Source organism: Lepisosteus platostomus, chromosome 7 (assembly GCF_059453375.1).
Source record: "Lepisosteus platostomus isolate fLepPlt1 chromosome 7, fLepPlt1.hap1, whole genome shotgun sequence".
Taxonomy (NCBI): Eukaryota; Metazoa; Chordata; class Actinopteri; order Semionotiformes; family Lepisosteidae; genus Lepisosteus; species Lepisosteus platostomus.
This window is the reverse complement of record NC_142617.1, coordinates 52,140,570-52,161,823: the sequence shown is the minus strand read 5'-3', so window position 1 is coordinate 52,161,823 and position 21,254 is coordinate 52,140,570. Positions and strand designations below refer to the sequence as shown.

Here is a 21,254-nt window from a genome sequence, read left to right as displayed (position 1 = left end):
CACTGCCACGCCACACTGGTAGCTTAGCACTGTTCCTACTCCCAGGAGTCGTACAGTGTTTTCCATTCTTCCCTGCCCCACTTTGGTGAAGGGGCAAATACAGAACATGTGCTCCGTTGTCTCCTGATAAAACACGTGTCCTAGGGGCAGTGTGTGTTCCTGGTCATCAAGTGTCTGCCAAGGTCCTCTCTGGTCACCAGCCTCGGCTGCACAGCCTTCCATTTGAGGTCCACCAGCTTGTTGTCCAGTTCTTTGAGTTGAGTCCACTCCCAGGTCTCATTTGGGGTTAGCAGTTGTGAACCAGTTCCCCCCTCTGCTCCTTGTATAGGGCTTAGTGGTGCAGAGCTCTGGCCATGTCATGGTCTCGTATCTTTGGTTCCTCTTGACAGCGTGGGTGTGGATTCCTGGTTGCTTTTCTGCTTTTGGCCCCGTGTTTGACCACAGGACCAGGTGCCTCATCAGGACGGAGAACCACAGCCTGACTAAGTACTAGTAGTTGTGGCTGATCAGGTCCCATAGTGTCACGATCGTGACCCCCGCCTCTTAAGGACGCTCCAGCCCTTCCTTGTTCAGAACTCATCCCCTGCACCTGCCTCTGGTTCCTGCCCCTCGTCCTATAAAAGCCGGGCGCTCACTGTCTTCCGGGCTCTGCACTGGTTTCCGTACCAGGCGAGTCTGGGACCTGGAAGCGCCTGGTCCCGTCAAGCTTTTAAGTTCCTGTTCCTGCCGGTTCCGACCCGGTTCCCGTTTTTATTCTGTTTGTCTTGGATGGACCGTCCGGTTTTGGATTTTCGCCTTCTCTTGGATTCCCTCTTGGACTTCTTTCTGGATTGTTTGCCTCGGCCACACCTTCCCCAAACACCAGCGTTCCATGAACACGCCCCCGACTCCCACATGCTTTTTCCCCATGTTTTCCTCACTCTACCCCGGATCATGTCGTCTGCATAGGGTCCTGAAAGAATGCTTCCGTTACACACAGTACCCAAAAGAGGCTGCAGGCACACCATGGCAGGGTAACTAAAGCCACAGGATGTCAGATTTCATCATCACCTTCCAAGTGAGGGTCAGTGACCATGTTTTCCACAGACACAGCTTTGATTTCACCCTGGCAATCCACTCTGTCCATTCACATGGTTATCTAATACGGGTTGTTCTGTGTGTATTAGAGGATGCAATGCAGTCCATTCCAGCATAGGGAGCGAATTACCCGTTTTCAAAATCTATATTTAAAGATCATGCAGAGTGACAACATTGACACTTCACTTTATTTTCCTGAGGTTGTGATTAAAAGTAGGCTATGACCATTTGTTATTTAATCAACGCTATCGGATAATTGTTTTTATATCAAAGAAAACAAATTACTCTCATTCAGAAGACTTAAAAGGCAAACGCGTCTTGCAAAGCAAAATATAAAAAAAAATCTATTCAATTTAGCATTTGTGACAGCACGTGGATTTCTACGTATCTGACAGGATTCTTTGTCTCTTTGTAAATGTAGTTAACCGATCTAGAAAGAGGCATATTTTCGTTAGTAATTAGCAGTTACTGTTTGGAAGATTTAATATTAACACATGTTCCAGATGGACGAACAAGGAAAAGCTATACAGTATCTTGATAGTAAGGATGCCCAGCTAGCTGTTTTTTTTTTTCCAAATAGACATCCGAAGGGCGGAACCTAGCGCTAATAGAAAACGAGTCACACGGTCATTTGACGCAGCGCGCAATTCCTGTGCGTCGCTCTAGTGACGCAGAGCGGCGCCTTCACTGTGTCGGGGTGAATTCAGAGCTGGCGATGCTTAAATTTGATTTTTCAGTTATTTTAATAGTTTAATCTGTGAATGGCGCCAAAACAGGACCCTAAGCCTAAATTTCAAGAAGGTAAGGAACGATTTAATCAGTAAAATTTTGGAGTGGAAGCAGGCCTGCGTTTCGCCCTGTGTGTGACTGAGGGGTAGGGCGGCGATTTGCAGTCACTCCACGGTGTTTGTGTAGATAGCAGAACTGAAAACCGCGCTTAAGTAAAGATTAAAACCTTGTTCAAAAAGGAATAAAACTACGAAGGGCCAGGGCGGATTTTTGTTTTTAGCAATTTAGCTAGCGAAATGTTCACTTTCCCAGATTTATTGGGTGCATTTTTCTAAAGGCCTAACATGTATGAGCTAGCTAGTCTTTTTCAAGTAGAGTGATCTATTGTCTTCGTTGAAGAAAAAATAGGCTATAAAATATCTTCTTTTTGTTTGTGTCTGTAATTAGTAATGTAAGGAGAACAATGAGTTTTTCAGCTAAAACTTAAAAGATTTAATTTTGGACTTTGAGTCTTGATTGTCACCGTGTGTTTGAGCGTATTCTTCGTCGAACCCTGCTTGAGAACCATATTTCTTGTCCCTTAAAACAGTCGAATATAATCGATGCTTCTCGTCGTATCTGAAATAAGTTCCGACCTTTACATTAATATCTGTTAGTAATGCTAATTTATGAGCAAATCAGCTTTTCATATATACTTTTCTTAACTTAGGTTTGATAACGTTGCTCTGATAATTCGTCCTTCTTTGGCTAAGGTAATTATTTTAATTTTTTTCTTGATATTTCAGCAAACAATGTTTTACATTTTTTTGCCATGAAGTAACAAGTTGTAATGTGGAAAAGTCGCGCTTTTTCTTCAGATAACGTTTGTATACAGAAATATCACATTGTGCCAGCACGGTGTAACTAAATATAGTTATGTAGCGACTACTTACCTCTTCGAAGCTGTAGCGAGAGAAAGAGAGATGCAGCTTCTTTTGTTGATCTTAACCTGCATGCGATATTCTGACAATTTAAAGGTTCACACCAAGGTATTTCTTCAGAAGCCTCAGTGAGTCGTAGGCCTTCCTGACATGTACCACAGCAAGAGTTTACCAATAGGCACTTAAATGCATTCACGTCTTGTGGCTTGCCAAAACATGCCACTTGCGTAGCCCAAAAATCTAGGGTCGGCTCTTTCTTTCTGTTCGATTTGAAACTAAGTGACCTAATACTTTTAAAAGGGGTCCCAGTAAGCGGTTAACCCGTCTGTGTGAAGAGATCTAGTGTTCTGTGATAGTCTTGTGAACTAAAGTTAACATCAATCAACTTGCAACTAGGAGGCAACAACTGTCTGCTAGATATTAGCAGTGCTTTGTAAACCTTGGTGAGTCTCTGGTACTTAATCGCTCTTATAAACATGAAGATACACTAAGGTGTATCTTGTTTTCTTAGCAGTACATTATTTAAACTTGGGAAACATAATAATTAATAATAATAATTGCTTACACTTATATAGCCTTTTCTGGACACTCCACTCAAAGCGCTTTACAGGTAATGGGGACTCCCCTCCACCACCACCAATGTGCAGCCCCACCTGGATGATGCGACGGCAGCCATAGAGCACTAGTACACTCACTCAGTACACTCAGTAAGGCTTATCCGCATAAGGCTTGCATCAGTTTCCCTATCCTAGTCCAAATGGAAAACTCTCTTGTGGTTTGTGCTCTGAGTTCTTAATCACAGAACAGTTAATTTATTTTCTGTCTGGGGGCCATTTTTAAATTTGCTTTCAGCTTTTAAACGGTCAAATGGAATTTGTAATTGGTGTCAGACCTGTAGTAATGTCTGAAACTCCCTAATTTTCTTGTTTCCTGGAATGTAATCAATCAGATCTCTAGAAAAAGGGGGAAAAAAGCTCTTAGTGGGAGAGTTTAAGTCAGTGTCATATTTGCTTGTCAGTTCATTATAAATGACTTATTAGGTGTTCAGAGAAAAACAAGTGTAAGCAATGCAGGAGAGGCTCCTTGAAGTTCTTTGTGCTGACGTTATTGAAAACAGTATGCTGTATTTAAAGTAGTGTATGTTTTAAACTCATACCGAAGGCAGAAACTAATTAACGAAAAGTCGTAAGCAATCGAATCAACTAAAGGTAAGAGCATAAGTACAATTACAAATGATAGCAGGTCAATCGAACCATCTAGCCTGTATAGAAACATGGTGGGAACTGCTGGCTAAATGCAATGTGAGTAACCCGAGAAAAAAATGAAATCCAACTAGAAATACTGTGTAAAAATAAGAAGGCTCCATGATGTTTTAAGACTTAGGTATATTTGTATTGGGTACATTTACTTGAAATACAGTTTTGAATATGGTGTGTGCGTAGCCCATATGCTTTATATTTGTCTCAAGAAATGTACAGGCAGTGTGTCTATGTTAGCAGCATAATGATTAGGGTTTTTGTCTCCTGAGTGGAGGGTTATGAGTTCAAATCCAGGGTGGGACTGGTTTTGTACTCTTGAGCAGGTACTTCACTGATAATGCTCCACTAAATGTCCAGCTGTATAGATAAGTCGCCAGGTTTCCACTGGAAGTGAGACTGTTGTGCATTTAATAAGCTGGTGAACTAAAGGAACGAATTATGGTGAAAGGAATGTCTGAGAAGTGCCTGCATGTAGAGGTTTAAATTATGCAGTCTTTCCATCTTGAAGCAGATTACAGTTCACTGTAAGCTATATTAAAATGTGTATGGATGTTTTGCAAGTATGTAGTACTGCATCTATACATATATGGAAATTAGACTTTTCTAAACAGACACTCGGATTTAAAAGAACACCAGCCTCATTGGTGTCGGCAAGTTTGGTTTCAGTTTGCCGTATATGAAGACAGTATAGAAATAAGATAAATCAGGGGCCACGGCCTACCTTACTGCACCCCGTCCCTTGTATCATGAGCACAGAGCCTTGAAAATGAGTATAACTGGAACACTTTCACAAGGATTGATTGAGTTCTTGTTCTGAGTTTTGTGGACATCCATTAATGTGTTGCAGTCTCTTTTACAAAATGTCCAATTACTTTGCTGTACTACCAAATATTATCTAATTGTTTTATTAATGCTTTGTATTATTCCAAAATAAGGAAGCTTGTTTTATTTACAAACCTAGTTCTTTCCGTCTGCAAATGTACATCTACCATACTAGAGTTTAAGCAGTTTTGTGTGTGGACCACATAAGCAGAATGTCATGTTTTGTTACATGGAAAAATAAAGGTACACACATTTTTGGCAGACAAAAACACATCTGTTTATTGCAGGTGTGCAATATTTAGCTGTTATTGTACTTGAGGTCAGCACACAGCAAATGTCTTGCTACAGCATTATTTTCCTACTTTCTTCTGCTTAAAATGTGAGTCTGTAATGAGACTTTCTGAGCACTTTTCTTTTTCTGAACAAATGCAAATTACAAGTTCCAGAATCTGATTTGTTTTAAGGGACATCATTTCCGTTGTTCTCAAGCAACGTGTGACTGAAACACTAAGTAATGATCAAATTCTGAACCTTACACAGGCAGTGCATCAAAGTAGACCGTTGCCTACAGGAAGAGCCAATCTCTGAAGTTGAAACTGAAATTCTGATGACTGCTGTTACAGATGTATAATCTATACTAGAATGTCTTTCTAAGTCTGCATTACAATTTTGTAGAAGATTTTGCAAATTGTTCTTGTGGGATTACAATTACAGTAACCTAATTTGCTAAAAACTGCATTTGATTGTTTTTATCATTCTGCCATCAGAAACAGAGGAGTCTGTTTTACCACTATGTTGATAAAATTTCGATCTCAACTTAATCTCAATGAATTTCCCTTTTGCTTTGCAGGTGAACGAGTTCTGTGTTTTCATGGGCCATTGCTCTACGAAGCTAAGGTACGTGTGTTACTGTCGTTCTGAATCGTGTTCCTATAATACAAGCTTCATAATAAAAAAAAAACCCTCTTGTTTTATATTTTAAGTATAAAAGTGATGGTTTTAGGGTCTTAAAGGGGCTTTGTTCTTCAGGATAGTCTACAGAGTTATGAATTTTATTTATGCTAATATAGTTTTATATGCACCTTTCCTGCCCTAATGTGTTGAATATTAAAGAAAATTGTGAATAATATTAGCTTCTGTAATTATTGTAACAGACTTAGTAGAAACATGACCCTACTCCTAAGCCAGTTCATAATATTGCAAAACAATTACTGTGTGTGCATCTTACACCTAAGACTTATCTCTTAAGAAGTGTTCAGGGTGAGGAATTGGGAATGAGCAGTTTAAAGCACATTGTTACAGAATATGAACTGACAAAGAATTCAATTCTCTTTCATCTTGGGTGGGAGCTTTTTAAAGAAATTATCACAATTATGTTTAGCACTGTGTTCTCATGTTTTTATAACTTGAATGCTCTGTAATAAGGTTTTCTGATATTTTTGTAAAAGTTGAGCTGAGCTAAAAAGTTTATCTGCTACATTAAAAAAGGAAAAGGAAGTATTTTACATAAACATATTACATTGTTTGCACCTTCTAAAACGTAGATTTTAAAACCTCAATATCTGACCACTTCTAACTTGCATTTTCTTGTGAAGGTACTAGAGCATACTATTGTACCACAGCTTAAGCTCTTGCTGTGAACATTTCAAACCCTTTCAGGCTGACTTTAGATAATTACAATAGATGTGCTATTTTTACAGGTACTTATGATCTCATAGGAGCCTATATGGGTGCATTGTCTTAATTCTTGAAGATCTCAGTGCGGCATTCAATGTTGAAATCATTCATTGGTAGGAGAGTTTTTTACATCTCTGGTACAGCCCTTAAATAGCTGGAATCTTATCTCATTGAGCATCAACATTTTTATTTATTTTTTTAGATTTAGTTCTGAGGTTGGATTGGTTACACCTGGTGTTCCACAGGGCTTATTACTGGGCCTTCTGCTATTCAGTATATGTTCACCCTTGGTCAAATACAAAAAATTATATACCATTTAGTAACATGAAATACAGTAGGTGATGCTTAACTCCGTCCACAGTAAACCTGACACCAAGGTCGTAGTAAGCACAGAGATGACAATTTTTTAAATTATAGTAATGCATTGGTGGTGGTGTTGGGTTTCTCTCCCCAGCCGAACAAAATCAATGCTGTAGCCTTATCAGTTGATGGCACTTTTCTTGAGTTTTAGTCCAGCATGAAGTATTTAATGGTGATCTTCTCTCCTGTATTGATTTTTTAAATCTTGTGGTGATATTGTAAAGAAGTGTTGCTGGGCTGTGTCCTGTGCTCTCTTTGTCTTGTGGAAAAACTGGTTCATGCATTTATTTTTTCTGGGCATCCTTATTAGAATACCCTACTTGCAGCATTCACTACTAAGAGTAACTGCTCTAAAATTACAGTATGTTTAAAATATGGCAGCTAGAATCCTGATTGCACAAGTGATATCACTGTCTTGGAGTCCTTGGACCAGTTAGGTTGATTTTAAAAAATTCTGCTTATGTTCATGACTGGCTTTGCATGGCCCCAGTATCTCGATTCGTATTTTTCTTGGGTGTACATATTATCTCTTCTGTTCTGTAGGTATTGGGATCCTTTGTTGCTTTACCACAAAGCACTACAACATCATCCCAAAACATTTGAGTTTCCTTCACATTGTGTGGTTTAATGTCTACCATAAGAGCTTATCACAAAAAAGCCTATCTTTTGTATCAGAATGCACTAGAGTTATCTGATTTTGATTTCAAGGTTTTGTACTTGTGCAGTATATACATATGCTGTATAATTTATATTGTGAATGTGGAACCATATTACTGATTTACCTTTTGTCTTCTGATTGCAGTGTGTAAAGGTTAATATCAAGGACAAGCAAGTGAAGTACTTCATTCATTACAGCGGATGGAATAAAAAGTGAGTTATTTACTTATTGGTTCTATTGTACGTGCTAATTGTTCCAGCAAGTTTTATTCTTTTAAATCCGGTCTGTCTAAAGCTCGGACAAGCATTATAGTTCATCCAGACTTTGTCTGCACAAAATGCAATTATTCTTTACATAAAGAATTTTACATAATTGAAAGGACAACTGTTGAGCTGTTAAATCTTTCCCTTTATAAATGCATGATAATGGAAGCCGGTATAGACATTATTTTTCTATGGCAATTCTTTTTTTCCAGTTGGGATGAATGGGTTCCTGAGAGCAGAGTGCTCAAATATGTGGACACGAATCTACAGAAACAAAAGGAGCTTCAAAAGGCTAATCAGTGAGTTTTTGTGGCATAGTTTTTGTTAAACCAAATGTGGTCTGAAACTGTCTAAGAACTTGTTAATTTCAGTGATAGAATAGTATGTCTGAAATATACCAAAATCAAATGGTGACACTATACCATTGATTTTGAACTAGTTCAGGTGGGTAGCTGCGTCAGCATGTGTAGGCTGCAAAGGAACAACTAATAGGTTTATTCCACGCTGAAAAAAGAAGAAAGAAAATGCAACGTTTCAGCCGTGGAGCCTTCTTCAGGTGTGAGAAACATCCTATGCATATTTGTTGCCTTAATTGAAAATTCTTAAAACATCAGTTGGAGTGTAGAGTGGTTTACAATGCCTAATATGGCAACTACATTTTATTTCTGTAACATTTTATAACTATTTGCTCGAGCATTAACAATTCAGCATTTCTACAGAGGTCTGCTGTAGATAGCAATAGCAATTATGTCTACATCAGAGATTTTTGACTCTGAATGAATGTTTGAGTAGTTAACATGTTCACCTTCTATGACGTTGGTCTTGGCTTTTAATGCCTCTGTAATTGCTTGCTCCTTTCTTTCCTTAGGGAACAATATGCAGAGGGAAAGATGAGGGGTGTAGCGCCGAGCAAGAAGATTGCTGCTGTGCAGCAAAAAAATGTTGAATTGTGAGTAAAAAGTTATTGCGTACATGTCCCTTTTAATTACTACAAATTGAAAAGCAAATATCCAGCCTTTTTTATCAAAGAAATTCTATTCTTATTAAATATTAGTTGTTTGTACCTTTAACTGTCACTTAAAAGGTCTTTATTGATGCCTTTTGATTTACCAGTGTAGCAGGTCAGATTATGATACTCTGAGGCATTTCAGCACTTAGATAGATACTTTATTGATCCCGTGAGGGAAATTGCAGTGCAACAGCAGCTTAACACAGACAACACAGCCACAGTGTTACGAATGATACAATAATAATAATCATACAATACAATCAGTACAGTGAGGGGTGCACTAAAAGAGTTACTCACAGTCCAGGACACACAAAGAACAGAACAGTACGCACTTAAAGAAATCAGTGTGACTGTGAAAATCTGCTGCCAGGAGGGTAATGGTGTTTGGTTGGGGTAGAGGAGTTGGATGAAGCTCTTTGATGGTGTGGGTTTGTTTAGCTTTATTCTTGAACTGGAATGGTAAAGAAGCCAGCCTTTACATGTTTACTGTGTTTTTACACTGCTTGATAAGTGATTTGTGTCTGTATGTGGTCATAGTTTAAACTGTTTGGTTTTGCTGTAAATTAAAAACCCTGGAGTATCACTGGCAGCTATTTTGTGCTGAATCCCAAGGAACAAAATGTTAATGTTCTGGGCTTCAGTTTCTATACAATAGGGTGCTGATCTGTCTGCATCATTACCCACATTAATTTACAGTTTGAACCTGGCAGCTGGTGATCAGGTTGAATCTGGCAGCTGGTGCTTGTTTTAGTCACTTCAGTGAAGAATTTCTGAAATGAAGCTATCTGACGTCTCTGCAGCTCCCCATTTGCCTGTTTTAAAAACTAGAGTGTGACATCCTGAAATTTGGTGAATCAGCACTCTAGTTGCTGAGGTGATTGGTATACGATGGGCAGGATGGAATGCCTTCATTCATTTTGTTTTCAGTTTTATCTCTGTAGGTCTCAGACATCAGCCAGATGTCAGATACTGACACTGTCTGTGCTGTGTATATGGGAGGAATTTGAAATTGATATTGAGTGCAGCTGAGTGAGGGAATAAGGGTCTTCAAAGTTGTACGGCTTCACGGATTAACAATTGATCTGAATGAATATCCCCAGTTGCTTTCTTTACCACCCATGATGTGCTTATCTACTGTTTTTTTTCTGTGAAACACTCATTTAAGGACTTCTCTAACAGTGTTTAAAGCCGATGCTCACTCTTCCGAGGGTAGTATTACAGAAAGTATCCTCTGTGATAGCATTGTACACATACAGTAGCCTCTATAATTTTAATTGATTTAAATTTACAAATTTGTAAATAGAGAAAATACATTGTGATTTTTTTATTTTTAATTTCATGCTTAACTACAACACAACCAACATTTAAATGTTTTCTTGACAAATGTTTTAGCTGCAAGTTATGCATCTGTATGTATAGGTGTTGAACAAGTATTCAAATAGTAAAAAAACTGAATCTTGTGGCCTACTGGAAGTAGCTGGTTCGTGTTAGGAAGAATGTTTTTTCTCCATTGCTAATGTTTCTGTTAACCAACATTCATCTTTCGTTCCACAGGAAAACCAAAAAGAACAAGCAGAAAAGTAAGTGTTTTTTGCTTTTCTTGGACTTTTTAGTGACTTTCCAATTTCCTTTTGTCATAAAGAATAATTAATCTATAATCTATCTAGTTTATCATTTGATTAAAAAATTAGATGTGTTTTACATATTAGGTATTAACATTAATTTAAAAAATCGTTATTTTATTACAGCTCTGTATCGCCTGTAGGAATACGGTCATTAATTGGAAGGTAAAAATAGGTACCCGAGATAACTTTGTCAGAGCAAAACCAAGATTAATTCTGTAAAAAATAATTTTATTAGGTCACACTTTGCTTGCTTGATTGCAGAATAGCATTAGTTTGGTGACAGAAATGTACTCACGATTCTGGCATTGACTGTTGTGTCTGACAGCACCAGGAGCTGGCGAAGGGACCAGCTCTGGGGAGATGCCTCAGCCCCCCAGAAAGAAGAGGGCACGTGTCGACCCTACAGTTGAGAGCGTACGTTTTTTTTGTTTCATCCCAGATTTTTATCTGCAAAGTCTTTCTAGTGTAATCTCTTGGTGGTCTGTAACTCGTTTTATCGATCTCTTGAAGAACAACCTGCTTTAGATACTGGAAAACTGAACAAGAATGTTGAAAATTCCTTTGCAACCAATTTATTTTCATGATGCAAAGCAAGTCCATTAGTACCATGTCAAGCAAGAAGAAGAATTTGTTGTTTGTGATTTTTATTCATTCTGAACATAATTCATCTTGGATCTGATTTTTTGTTCATCCAGTACAGAGCACTAGATAGGGGTCATGCAAATGTGCTTTTAAACTTTTTTTCCCCATAATCTTTACGACTAAACATGTAAACAGAAAGCACCCCGGCTAGCTCTGTTAGTGCATGAGACCCATAATCTCAGGGTAGTGGGTTCGTGTCCCATGTCGGGTGCCAGGTCCTCCACGTTGGAGGTTGGGCACAAGGCTAACAACCCTGTCCTATAAAAATTAATGTTAAGGTAACCGCAACAGGATGTTGCTGCCCCTGTGTGATGGAAGGCGTAATGGGCAAACATCCATCCATGTAAACAGAACTTCTGTATGATGTGGCTTCTCAGCTTTCTCAATATGTAGTAATGGATTTCACCGCACGTCTAGTCTTTTGAGAGAATACAAAAGACTTCAGTATAGTTTCTGTTTTTCATAATGGCTAATGATGACAGGGGGTAGAGAGTTTTGAGAATAATAGTTTGTCGCAAACCCTTGCCTGTATTTGCAGGAAGAAACGTTTATAAACCGAGTGGAGGTGAAGGTGAAGATCCCAGAGGAGCTGAAGCCCTGGTTGGTGGATGACTGGGACCTGATCACCCGACAGAAACAGGTGAGGGGGAGCATGTTGATTACCTAGGTGTCACTTCTTCACTGCTCATCCCACTGCGGTTATTCTGTCCACTTTTCTCTCTGGACCGTTGGAAGTGCGGGACTGTTATGTCTGTTTACAGCTGTGAAATGCATACAAGGTGTTTTCCTACCTAGTTTGGAAAGGATCACTGTTGAGAATAATTAAGCTGGAACCCAAGCACGGTTTGGCTGATTATTCAAAACATCAACAATAAAAATTGTTTTGTATCGGTGTAAGGGTGGTCTTGGCTTAATGGAGGGACAAGGAGTGGGCTGTGATACGCTTTCCCCTCAAGGTCAAGCAGGTTCACAAGCAAGACAAACCAAGCCAGCTGAATAATGCCTGGTCCTCAAATTTCGTTCTTATTCTCTTTTTAGAATAATCCAGTCATATAATTTTAACCTCATTCTCATTAGTTAAAAAGTCCAGGTTGATAAAAGCTACATGTAGTTCAAAATTAATAAGGAAGAAGTTACAGGTTTATTCCATGCTGAAAAGAGAAGAAAGAAAACAACTTTTCGACTGTGGAGCCATTTTCAGATGTGGGATCTCACAACTGAAGAAGGCCTCATGGCTGAAACGTAGCGTTTTCTTTCCTCTCTTGTCAGCATGGATTAAACCTGTTGCTTGTTCCTTTGCAGCCTACGCATGCTGACGCAGCTACCCACCTGAACTAGTTCAAAATTAATAGTGTAGTGTCAGGATGGGTTATTCTGGGTCAAATAGAGCTGCCTTCATGTGTGTGGAGGAGGGGTGAGATGTTGGACCTTCATTAGCTTGTCCTGGTAACAAAATCTTGTTCACTTTACCTTCCAGCTTTTTCACCTGCCTGCTAAAAAGAATGTTGATTCTGTCTTGGAAGACTATGCAAATTATAAGAAATCAAGAGGAAACTCTGACAATAAGTAAGTGAAGTTAGTCCACTTGTATTTTTCTGTTAACTTGTATATGGCTCAGACTGTTATACATAAAACAGTCTTTCAACATGCCTAAGGGTAACTCATGCAATATTTAAAGGTTTCTGAAAGTAGTTTTTAATGTTTGAGGTCATTAGAAAAAAATGTGCTGTTCAGATTGTTAGAAAACAGAGAAACGAAGAACCAAAAGTTTTAATGTGATGAGCCTTTGGATATTTTAGCAAGAACACGTCTAATTTATTCTGTAAAAGAAATGCTTACGTCAAGTTGTATTAAAGAAAGTTATGCCCTGTGGGGGCATTCATCAGGATTTAGAAGGGAAAGCAGTTTTTTTCGGTGTACAGTGAGAAAGTAATGTTGCTGTGGGGGCGAACACATGATTGACTTGGTCATGAGTTGTGTGTTGTGGTTTGTGTCTCTGCCTCCAGTAGGGCTGCAGCGTTGTTGCAGCTGCCCTTGAAAGGCTTTTTCACAATGGCCAGGATTTTTCAACATTCCCTCCCTTTCCGAGTAGGGAGTACGCAGTCAACGAAGTGGTGGCTGGGATCCGGGAATACTTCAACGTGATGCTGGGCACTCAGTTGCTATACAAGTTTGAAAGGCCGCAGTATGCAGAGATACTGGCCGACCACCCCGATGCACCCATGTCGCAGGTCTACGGAGCACCGCACCTTTTAAGGCTTTTTGGTAAGTCTGATAATTCCAGTCATGATTTCAGCTGGAGGTGTAGAACGTCTGCTGCTGTAGGTTTGGTTTTTCTTAGGACCTGAAGTGTGGCGTATTTTTTTTAGTTTAAAGATTGTCGAGACTGAAGCAGCTGTTTGGCTTGCATCAGGAAGAGAATAATCTGCGTCCATTGTGATTTGCCAGTATGCTATGAAATTATAGAACTGTAGTTTAGCAATGGTTATGTACGTGAGGTGAATAAGTTATTTTCATAGTATACGTTTATAGTGATTATTTTAATTTGATGCTGTTAAATTTCTGTTTTTTCAAACAGGCAAGAATGCTTCTAATGAACACTACTGATGATTCACCTTAATTTGTGTCTTCATTTAAAATGTAAAATGAGCGTGCCTGAAGCATGTTAGCTCCTGTTCTAAGCAAAATGCGAGTTGCTCATTAGTGTTCAACTTTATGAAGGGTCTTTATAAAAGAATTAACTTATGCCTATCATCATTAAGAAGAGAGAAGTACATAGAATTGAATTTAAATGTATTTAACAAACGCCTACAATGTACGAATCCCATTTAATAAATAATTTCTCATCGGGTACTGAATACATGGACACTGGAAGTTAATTTTCTGAATAGTCTTTCTCTAGGGGTTGCTGTTTCACTCTATTCCAAATCTTTTCCCTCCGGTAGCTGTTTTAAGGCAGTCATAGATGCATGCTTTCTTTCTGCACTTCAGAATTCTTTCAAGTTTTTCTCCTTCCCCAAATTTCTGCTTTTTTGATGCTTCAGACTTACATAAAAGTAATCGGTTATTTCTGTTATGTAATTTCTCAGAAGTGTCTTGTTCAGAGAATCCATCTGAATTTCTCAGAGTGGAGGTGAGGGCAAGTGGTAGAGAGAAAGTTTAGTATAGCCAGCTGACCGCACATTAGTAACAGCAGTTATTCCTGTTAACAGAAGCTGAGAAAATCAAACAGACTGGTATAGCTGACTATTCATTTGCAGCTTTATGAGCCTGCATTCACTGTGGAGGGTAATTAGATGTAGTTTGATAGGAAGTAAAATGTTGTCTGCTCACATGGAGGCTAATGCACTATAAAACATGCATTTAAATTAGTTTATTCAATTTAGTAACTAAGCTGTACACATGATTGCTTTTTTTTCCCAACAGTGCGAATTGGAGCAATGCTGGCCTATACACCCCTTGATGAAAAGAGTCTAGCTCTGCTTCTGAACTACCTGCAAGATTTCTTAAAGTAAGCAGTTCTTGGTGAAATCTTTATAAGACTTTTGCTGCTAGGCTAGTTAAACTGCTGCATGATTGAAACTCCTTTTCAAAACTTTATGCATTCAAAGCTGCATTCCCACTGAAGTATAATAAACTGCACTAGAGATGGCCCCCTAAGTTAGTCTTGTTTGCATCTGCCATGCTCTGTAAAGAACATCCTAGCTGAAGTTTTGTCTAAAATACCGTTGTTTACAGGATCATGAGATGAAGCAAAGATTTAGTACCTCAGTGCATTTTAACAGTTTGCCTTGTAATGAGAATTGATGAGAAAAGAGGGTTTTAAAGCAGAGTTGAATCTTCAGCTAGTAATAAGTTGAATTACTCATCAGAGAGCAAATTTGTTAGCTTTTTGAGGTGTCATCACTTCTGTGCGTCATTACTGTTTAGTCTAGCAGAATATTCAGCTTGGGAAGAAAATATACAGTATTTTATCCATATAACAGCTTTAATTTTTTTTTGGTAAGCATACCAGTTGGATTTGTACAAAGAAATTGCAGTTACTATGTGGTCATCCTCTATAATTGAAAAGGGGAGTTGAGAAAGCATGGAGTCATCTTCCTAAATCCCACTAACCCATTATTTTTCATATTTAGCTTTTTGTGGAAAAAATATACAGCTATGTATTGTTCAAGGTAGTGAAGGTATTGTTTACCACTTCAAAATAATACGGCTGTCTGATAGAACTCAAGAGGGCTGTGACCATTTTGTTTTGTGACTTGGTCAAAGAGCAAGACCCTTTAAGGCTAGTTAATGACCTGCTCTCTAATGTGCTTGAGTAGGTAAGAAACTAGTTTCCCTTCTTTGTGAAGAACACTGCAGTGGAGCAGATGCATAGGAAAGCCGCATGCACCTGAGACCATTGTCCTTGTATGTTCACTTGAATTCCAATAGCTTTGGATTTTTAAAAAACTAAATCGATGTGTTCTGTCTGTCAAAGTGTTTTCATTTGTTGCCTTTAACACCTATTGAGATTTTTCTCTGGGCCTTTAAGTTGGTGCTGAAATTAAGACAATTTAGTGTTGTAACTGGAGGAACTTCCATTATTCATTTCCTGAAAGGAAGGCTGTTTGATTGAAAAGGCTTCATTGTCTAAACATAGCAAAATAATCTTCCTGCCTGAATATTACTACACACCTAATTTGAGCTTATAACATTTTTGAAAGCTTTTATGATGCAGTTGTTTGAATACAAAAAGAATATATTCTTGTAGAAGTATAATAGAGTGTAATTTTAAGTAATGAATCTTTAAAAGTATCACAATTTATCTCAATTATTTCTTTCAATGTTGCACTGGCAGGGTAGCAAATGATTGCGTGCCAGTTTATTGCCACCTCTGTAGGAGTTCATAAGGAACAGCTTTTGAGTAATCTTCTTAAGAACCATGGTGCTTTACAAAGTTCTTTTGCTCTCCATCAATTTTCCTTTAATGGAATCCCATTCATAGCTTTATTTTTTTGTATTGCAGGTATCTAGTGAAGAATGGCTCTACTCTATTTAGTGCCAGTGACTATGAAGTAGCTCCTCCAGAATACCACAGGAAAGCGGTTTGATCCTGTCTGATCATGATGGTTTTTTGAGGATCTTTGTTGTGGATGCAAGTACATATGTTTCTCACCTCCAGTGTTTTCTAGACCACAGGTAATGGTTTTGACCTTTGAAAACACCTTCACGGAGGAAAAAGACATTAAATCAAGGTCGGGCACTGGCCTAGAAGAGCGTGCTGGATAGTGTGACATAACTACAGTGATGTGCAGACCTCCAGTATGTCCGCTGATGGCTGTTGCAAGGTTTGGCCGACTAATGGAAATTGGCATTTTCTGTCATTATTAGTGGGACTATTTACACGTCCACCTCGTAAAATTTCAAACCGTTATCTTGGAAATGTATAATTTACTGCTGTTCTGAAACCAGCAAAGAACTTTGTCTATTTCTTTCATTCACTTTTCGCTCATAAAAGTGTGGTGCGAAACCAAGGACTTCACCGTGATACAATTAAAAGGGATTTTTATCAAGACACCAGATACACTTTTTGATGACAGTTGTGATACTGTATATAATAAAACATTGATACTTGTTTCTCATGTGTAAGTTCTGCTTCATGTCAGTTTTGTGTTTAGTGTGCGATTGGTTTCAAAGGCTCTGCTTCTCTGATTTTTGGGCATAGTGAAAAAGGACTAAGGAACTTTGGTCAAAACCCCAAATCCTGAGGCTGGCCTAGCCATTGGCTACTCCCGTATAAGGACTGCTGTCATACGTCTCCTTCTCTTCCCCGTTTCTGTCTTTCCTTTGTCCCCCTCTAGAAAACTAAACTGGTTGGGATGTGAGTCGGAACAAGGCTGTGGTGGAGGGGACTGTTTGTCAATTCTTGTTTTTCTGATCACTCCAAACATGCCCACCATGGCAGATGCACTGTCTATTGTGTTTCTTTTCTTCCTCTTCAGTCCCAACCAGCTCAATTAACTCGTGATCTGTAGAAGGTTGCTAAAACGTTACTTACAAGGGAGTGTAACCAGAGAGTATTATTATGATTAAGTTCATTTTTTCCCAGTATTGTCATAACACCTTTTCAAGTGTGAGCACTGCAATGTCTGTTTCAAACTCAGTAATTCTACTTGGCATTTCCAGATGATATTCTGCAGTTCATCACTTATGTCAAAGCATTCCCTGTTCTATTAATTGAAAATACTTTGCCATCTGTACTAAACTCTGGTTCAGACCTGCTATTGAGAATAGAGATCACTCACTGGCTAAATACCCAAGTTTTAATTTTTCAGTTACTTAAGGTAAATATCAGTTAATAAGGTGGCTGTTTACTGTATTAAGAATAAACAAGTTCAACAGTAGTGTGCTTTTGTCCAGCAAAAGATGAAAAAATACCCTGTTGTGATTTTTAAATTGATTTAAAATCTACTTAAAGGACTACATGGCAATGGTACTGTCATTTATGGCACTGACACCCATTCAGTCTGCATTAATGCTGAGTTAAGTGTTAGGCTGTAAAGCTTTGTACTGTGTAAATGGTGGATGTAAAGGAAATTTCAGGAAGAACTTTCATGAGGTGCTGTAATACTATGTTGCAAAGCTGTTTGTATCTAAATGTTTTTTTAAATATGTTCTTTGTAAATGTTTTCTTTGTTCCAAAGTCTGTTTTGACTTTGGTTAGGACTGAAACTTGTTATAATTGATTTCTTCACAGCATTTTTCTTTCTTGTATATAAACATTGTAAATAAACTTTCACCTGAATGCTTAAATGGAAATTAATTTTGATTTAAGGTGCAAGACTTTTTCTAAAACACTTAAAGACACTTAGTAAGTTTTCTGCCCATTCCTTAATGCCTCGAATGTCACCAGAAGCAAGGTGTGGGGCCATTGGCATGCTGCAGGCAGGCATGTCATGTGCCAGTGTTGCCGGATACTTTGGAGTAGGTGCTCCACTATGTCCCAACTGCAGAGACGGTTTCAGCAGACTGGCAGGACAGATGACCATCCAAGACCCGGTTGCCCTTGAGTGACCACACCAGAGCAGGACTGACACATCAGACTGGTCCATCTGAGAGATTGTTTCAAATCTGCCACCTGTACTGCTGCTGACACTGCCGGCAGACATAATGCCCACCTCAGTGACAAGACAGTGAGGCTCCATGCTGCTGGCCTTAGAGCAAGGCCACCTGTCAGAGGCCCTCTGCTCACCTCCTAGACCTCATACCCAACTGGCTTGGGCCAGACGGAGGCTGCGATGGACTCGTCAGAAGTGGCATCGGGTCCTCTTCACGGCTGAATCTCTCTGCAGCCAGTTCCATGCAGAACTGTGGTGTGTGTGGAGGAGGTTGTGTTGCATTTCTTTTTTCCATCAGTGTATATATACAGTATATAGCAATAAGTTATTGTGAATTTGCTTTTATTGTGGGATTTTGTAGCCAAACAACAGTAAAACCACTTATCAGGTTTAAATGGCAGAAGATACCTTTCTCTAGAGGGTGCAATGCTCAGTTTAATGCCAGTTATTGAAAAGGATGGTTACATTGTCAGTGAATGATCCTTACTTAATTTTTGCAGTTACATTTACGTTTAAAACTTCTCAACTAAGCTGAAAGCTTGCAACACTGAAATTTTGTAAGTTAGTGTTTTCCTTAAGGATTGCCAATGTTGTAGGTCCATAAAAATCATTCTCTCAGAGGAGATTGTTAAAAAGAAAGGGTACTTTAAACATACAATCAAAAGGAGGAATGATTCTTTACCTATGATGTCATTCTTTTTGGACATTATTCTGATGTACATTATTATTGGATGAAATATCTGGGGTATTCAGAGATTTATAACTCCAAGTTCATTATTTTAATTTCCCCAGGATTTCTCCAAAGGGCTTAAACTGCCTTCCCCAGCTTTGCAGGCTGAGATAAAGGCTGTTATCGCATTTGATTTTTTTTCCTTTCTGTGGGTAAATTGACATTAACCTTGCTTGAAAGATGTTTATCTCTGTGAATTTGATCAGTTTAAGAAACCACCTTTATGAAATGTTTTGTGGATTTTCCACTCTGCAGGTAATTTATTTAACTCTTGCTAGGGCAAACCCAAATGTTTTGGGGTTTCCAGACTTGCTCTCCAGTCAAGAGGAACCTCAGTACAGACTTATGCCCTGGCTTTGAGTTACCTTTTCTGTCACTTTGATTCACGAGAGCTTAAGTGCCATCTCCATCCACACAGCTGCCTTGTTCATACATCTATGAATCGGTTTCATTACTCTGCTCTCCTCCCCAGTAATAGCTGATGTGTGGTGAGCGTTCTGGCGCACTATGGCTGCCGTCGCATCATCCAGGTGGATGCTGCGCATTGGTGGTGGTGGAGGGGAGTTCCCATTACCTGTTAAGTGCTTTGACTGAACTGTCCAGAAAAGTGCTATAAAAGTGTAAGCAATTATTATTATTATTATTATTTAGATGGCTGTTGTGGTTGAAGTACGTTTGAACACAGCCTCTAACCCTATTGGCTCCAGCTCCCACTCCAGCAAGCCCCAGGTCCTCTTGTTTTTACAGGTGTCTTCAGGGAGAGGCTGTTTTACTAAGTTGAGGGTTTGATTAAGCGATTGAGAGCTCTGTCCGAAGGTGACCATGGCTCTCGAGACCTTTGGTGGAGGGTCCCTGCTCTAAACACGAGAAACGTTTCTCTTAAGTAAAAAGGTTAAGGACATAGATTTACGAATCTTGAATACAGTAGTTTTCCAGTGGATTTAGTATGCTATTTGTCAGAAATTACTAAGTACTCTTATAGCATACTGACATAATGTGATCTGTTAATTTCTCACGTCTCTACTTGATCTGCCATGTAATATAGCAGCTGCTTCAGTGGGTCCCTTCCTACATGTGAATTACTTTGAGATGAAATAAAGTTAATGTTAATGCAAGCAATTCTTGCTATTAATTAACTGTTCATAGACTGCCTGCTGTGCTTATATCCAGCAAGAAGCCTTTTGTTCTAAATTCTTGTTTAGAAGTTAATTTCGTCCTTAAATGCATTAAGTTTGAGTTTTTGTTGAATGTAACCATAAAAACAAAAGGCAGCTTGCTTCCCATCACTCCTGCAAAACCGATACTGCCTTGCTCCTGCAGACAACAGTGATGTTACCCAGTACTGCCTGGATCACCTTGTAACTAACTGAGATGTGTGGCTAGAGATTAGTGTGCAAGAGCCCCAGCTTTTTTTTGCCTGCAGCTCAGTTATCGATGCCATATTGTGATGTGTAGATAAGTGGGAATGTCGGAAGAGTAATGCAGGACTCTCTTCTGTTTTTTGCCTGTGGATTGTATTTATCAGTTCTGATAGCTTTTTGAGCCTGCAGGATCCAACTAGAAAGCATCAGGGATTATAGCCACTCTAAACAGCTTGCTTTGAACACATTTATTGTCATATTTATTAAGGTATGGGTCATTCTCCAATTTCATTAAAAATGTGTATTTTTCTGTTGTTTTCCACAGACTCCTTATCTGTGCAAGGTGCCTTACCTGTCCTTAATAGTTTAACATTTCTATTACATGTGCAGAACTGTGATGATTCCAATGTTTGCATCTATTTTCACATGGAAAAATACTGTACAATTGTATTAATAATTTATAAAAAAAAGTGTCCAAAGTCAAGGGTCAAAACTTGTGGCTCAAGGGACACTGGTCTTTCTTCATGATCAATGGTGAAATTAGAAAGCTTAAAGTTCACTAAGCAACTCAATCGATGCTGTGATGATCCAAGAAACTGGATCGTTAAAATGAACAGGAAGCCTTTGTAAGCATCAGAATGAAAGAGGAGAGGGCTTTATTAAGTGAACAACAGCGCATACAAAAACAAAAGAAAATAATTTGTCTTTATTGCTCTGAACCTAAAGACGGTGACTGTTATACTGACATAGCTCTGATTGCCCTGTTCTGTTTAGCTCCTGTTGGAATAACTGGCAAGATGATAGATTCTCAGGTGTACAAGGTGCAGCCCAACAATCCCTATACATACAGTACGTAAAGAAAGTCTTGTACGTTATTTTTACTTATGCTGTAGCGACACTGTGCAAGAACTGTGAAAACTGGAACGCGAATGTAATTTCAACACACATGGCAATTTAAGAGCAGAATCTAAACACAATTTGGATTTAAAAAGCAGTATATTGATCTTTCTGTGCCACAGAGA

General features: G+C 38.8%; 1 protein-coding gene across 2 annotated transcripts; it reads left to right on the top strand.

Moving 5' to 3' along the window:
* The first annotated feature begins 1,711 nt into the window (after nt 1-1,711).
* Nucleotides 1,712-17,836, top strand: morf4l1 (mortality factor 4 like 1). Of its 2 annotated transcripts, none has more exons than XM_088641153.1 (12): nt 1,712-1,878; nt 5,658-5,704; nt 7,647-7,714; nt 7,978-8,064; nt 8,634-8,714; nt 10,329-10,354; nt 10,725-10,813; nt 11,580-11,681; nt 12,519-12,607; nt 13,131-13,306; nt 14,468-14,552; nt 16,050-17,836. In XM_088641153.1, the coding sequence occupies exons 1-12, from the start codon at nt 1,839-1,841 to the stop codon at nt 16,132-16,134; spliced, it is 975 nt and encodes a 324-aa protein (XP_088497279.1). In that variant the 5' UTR covers nt 1,712-1,838; the 3' UTR covers nt 16,135-17,836. The 2 variants fall into 2 exon arrangements, with proteins under 2 accessions (XP_088497279.1, XP_088497280.1); XM_088641154.1 differs by having other exon boundaries at nt 1,713-1,878; nt 13,134-13,306.
* The last annotated feature ends 3,418 nt before the right edge of the window (nt 17,837-21,254 follow it).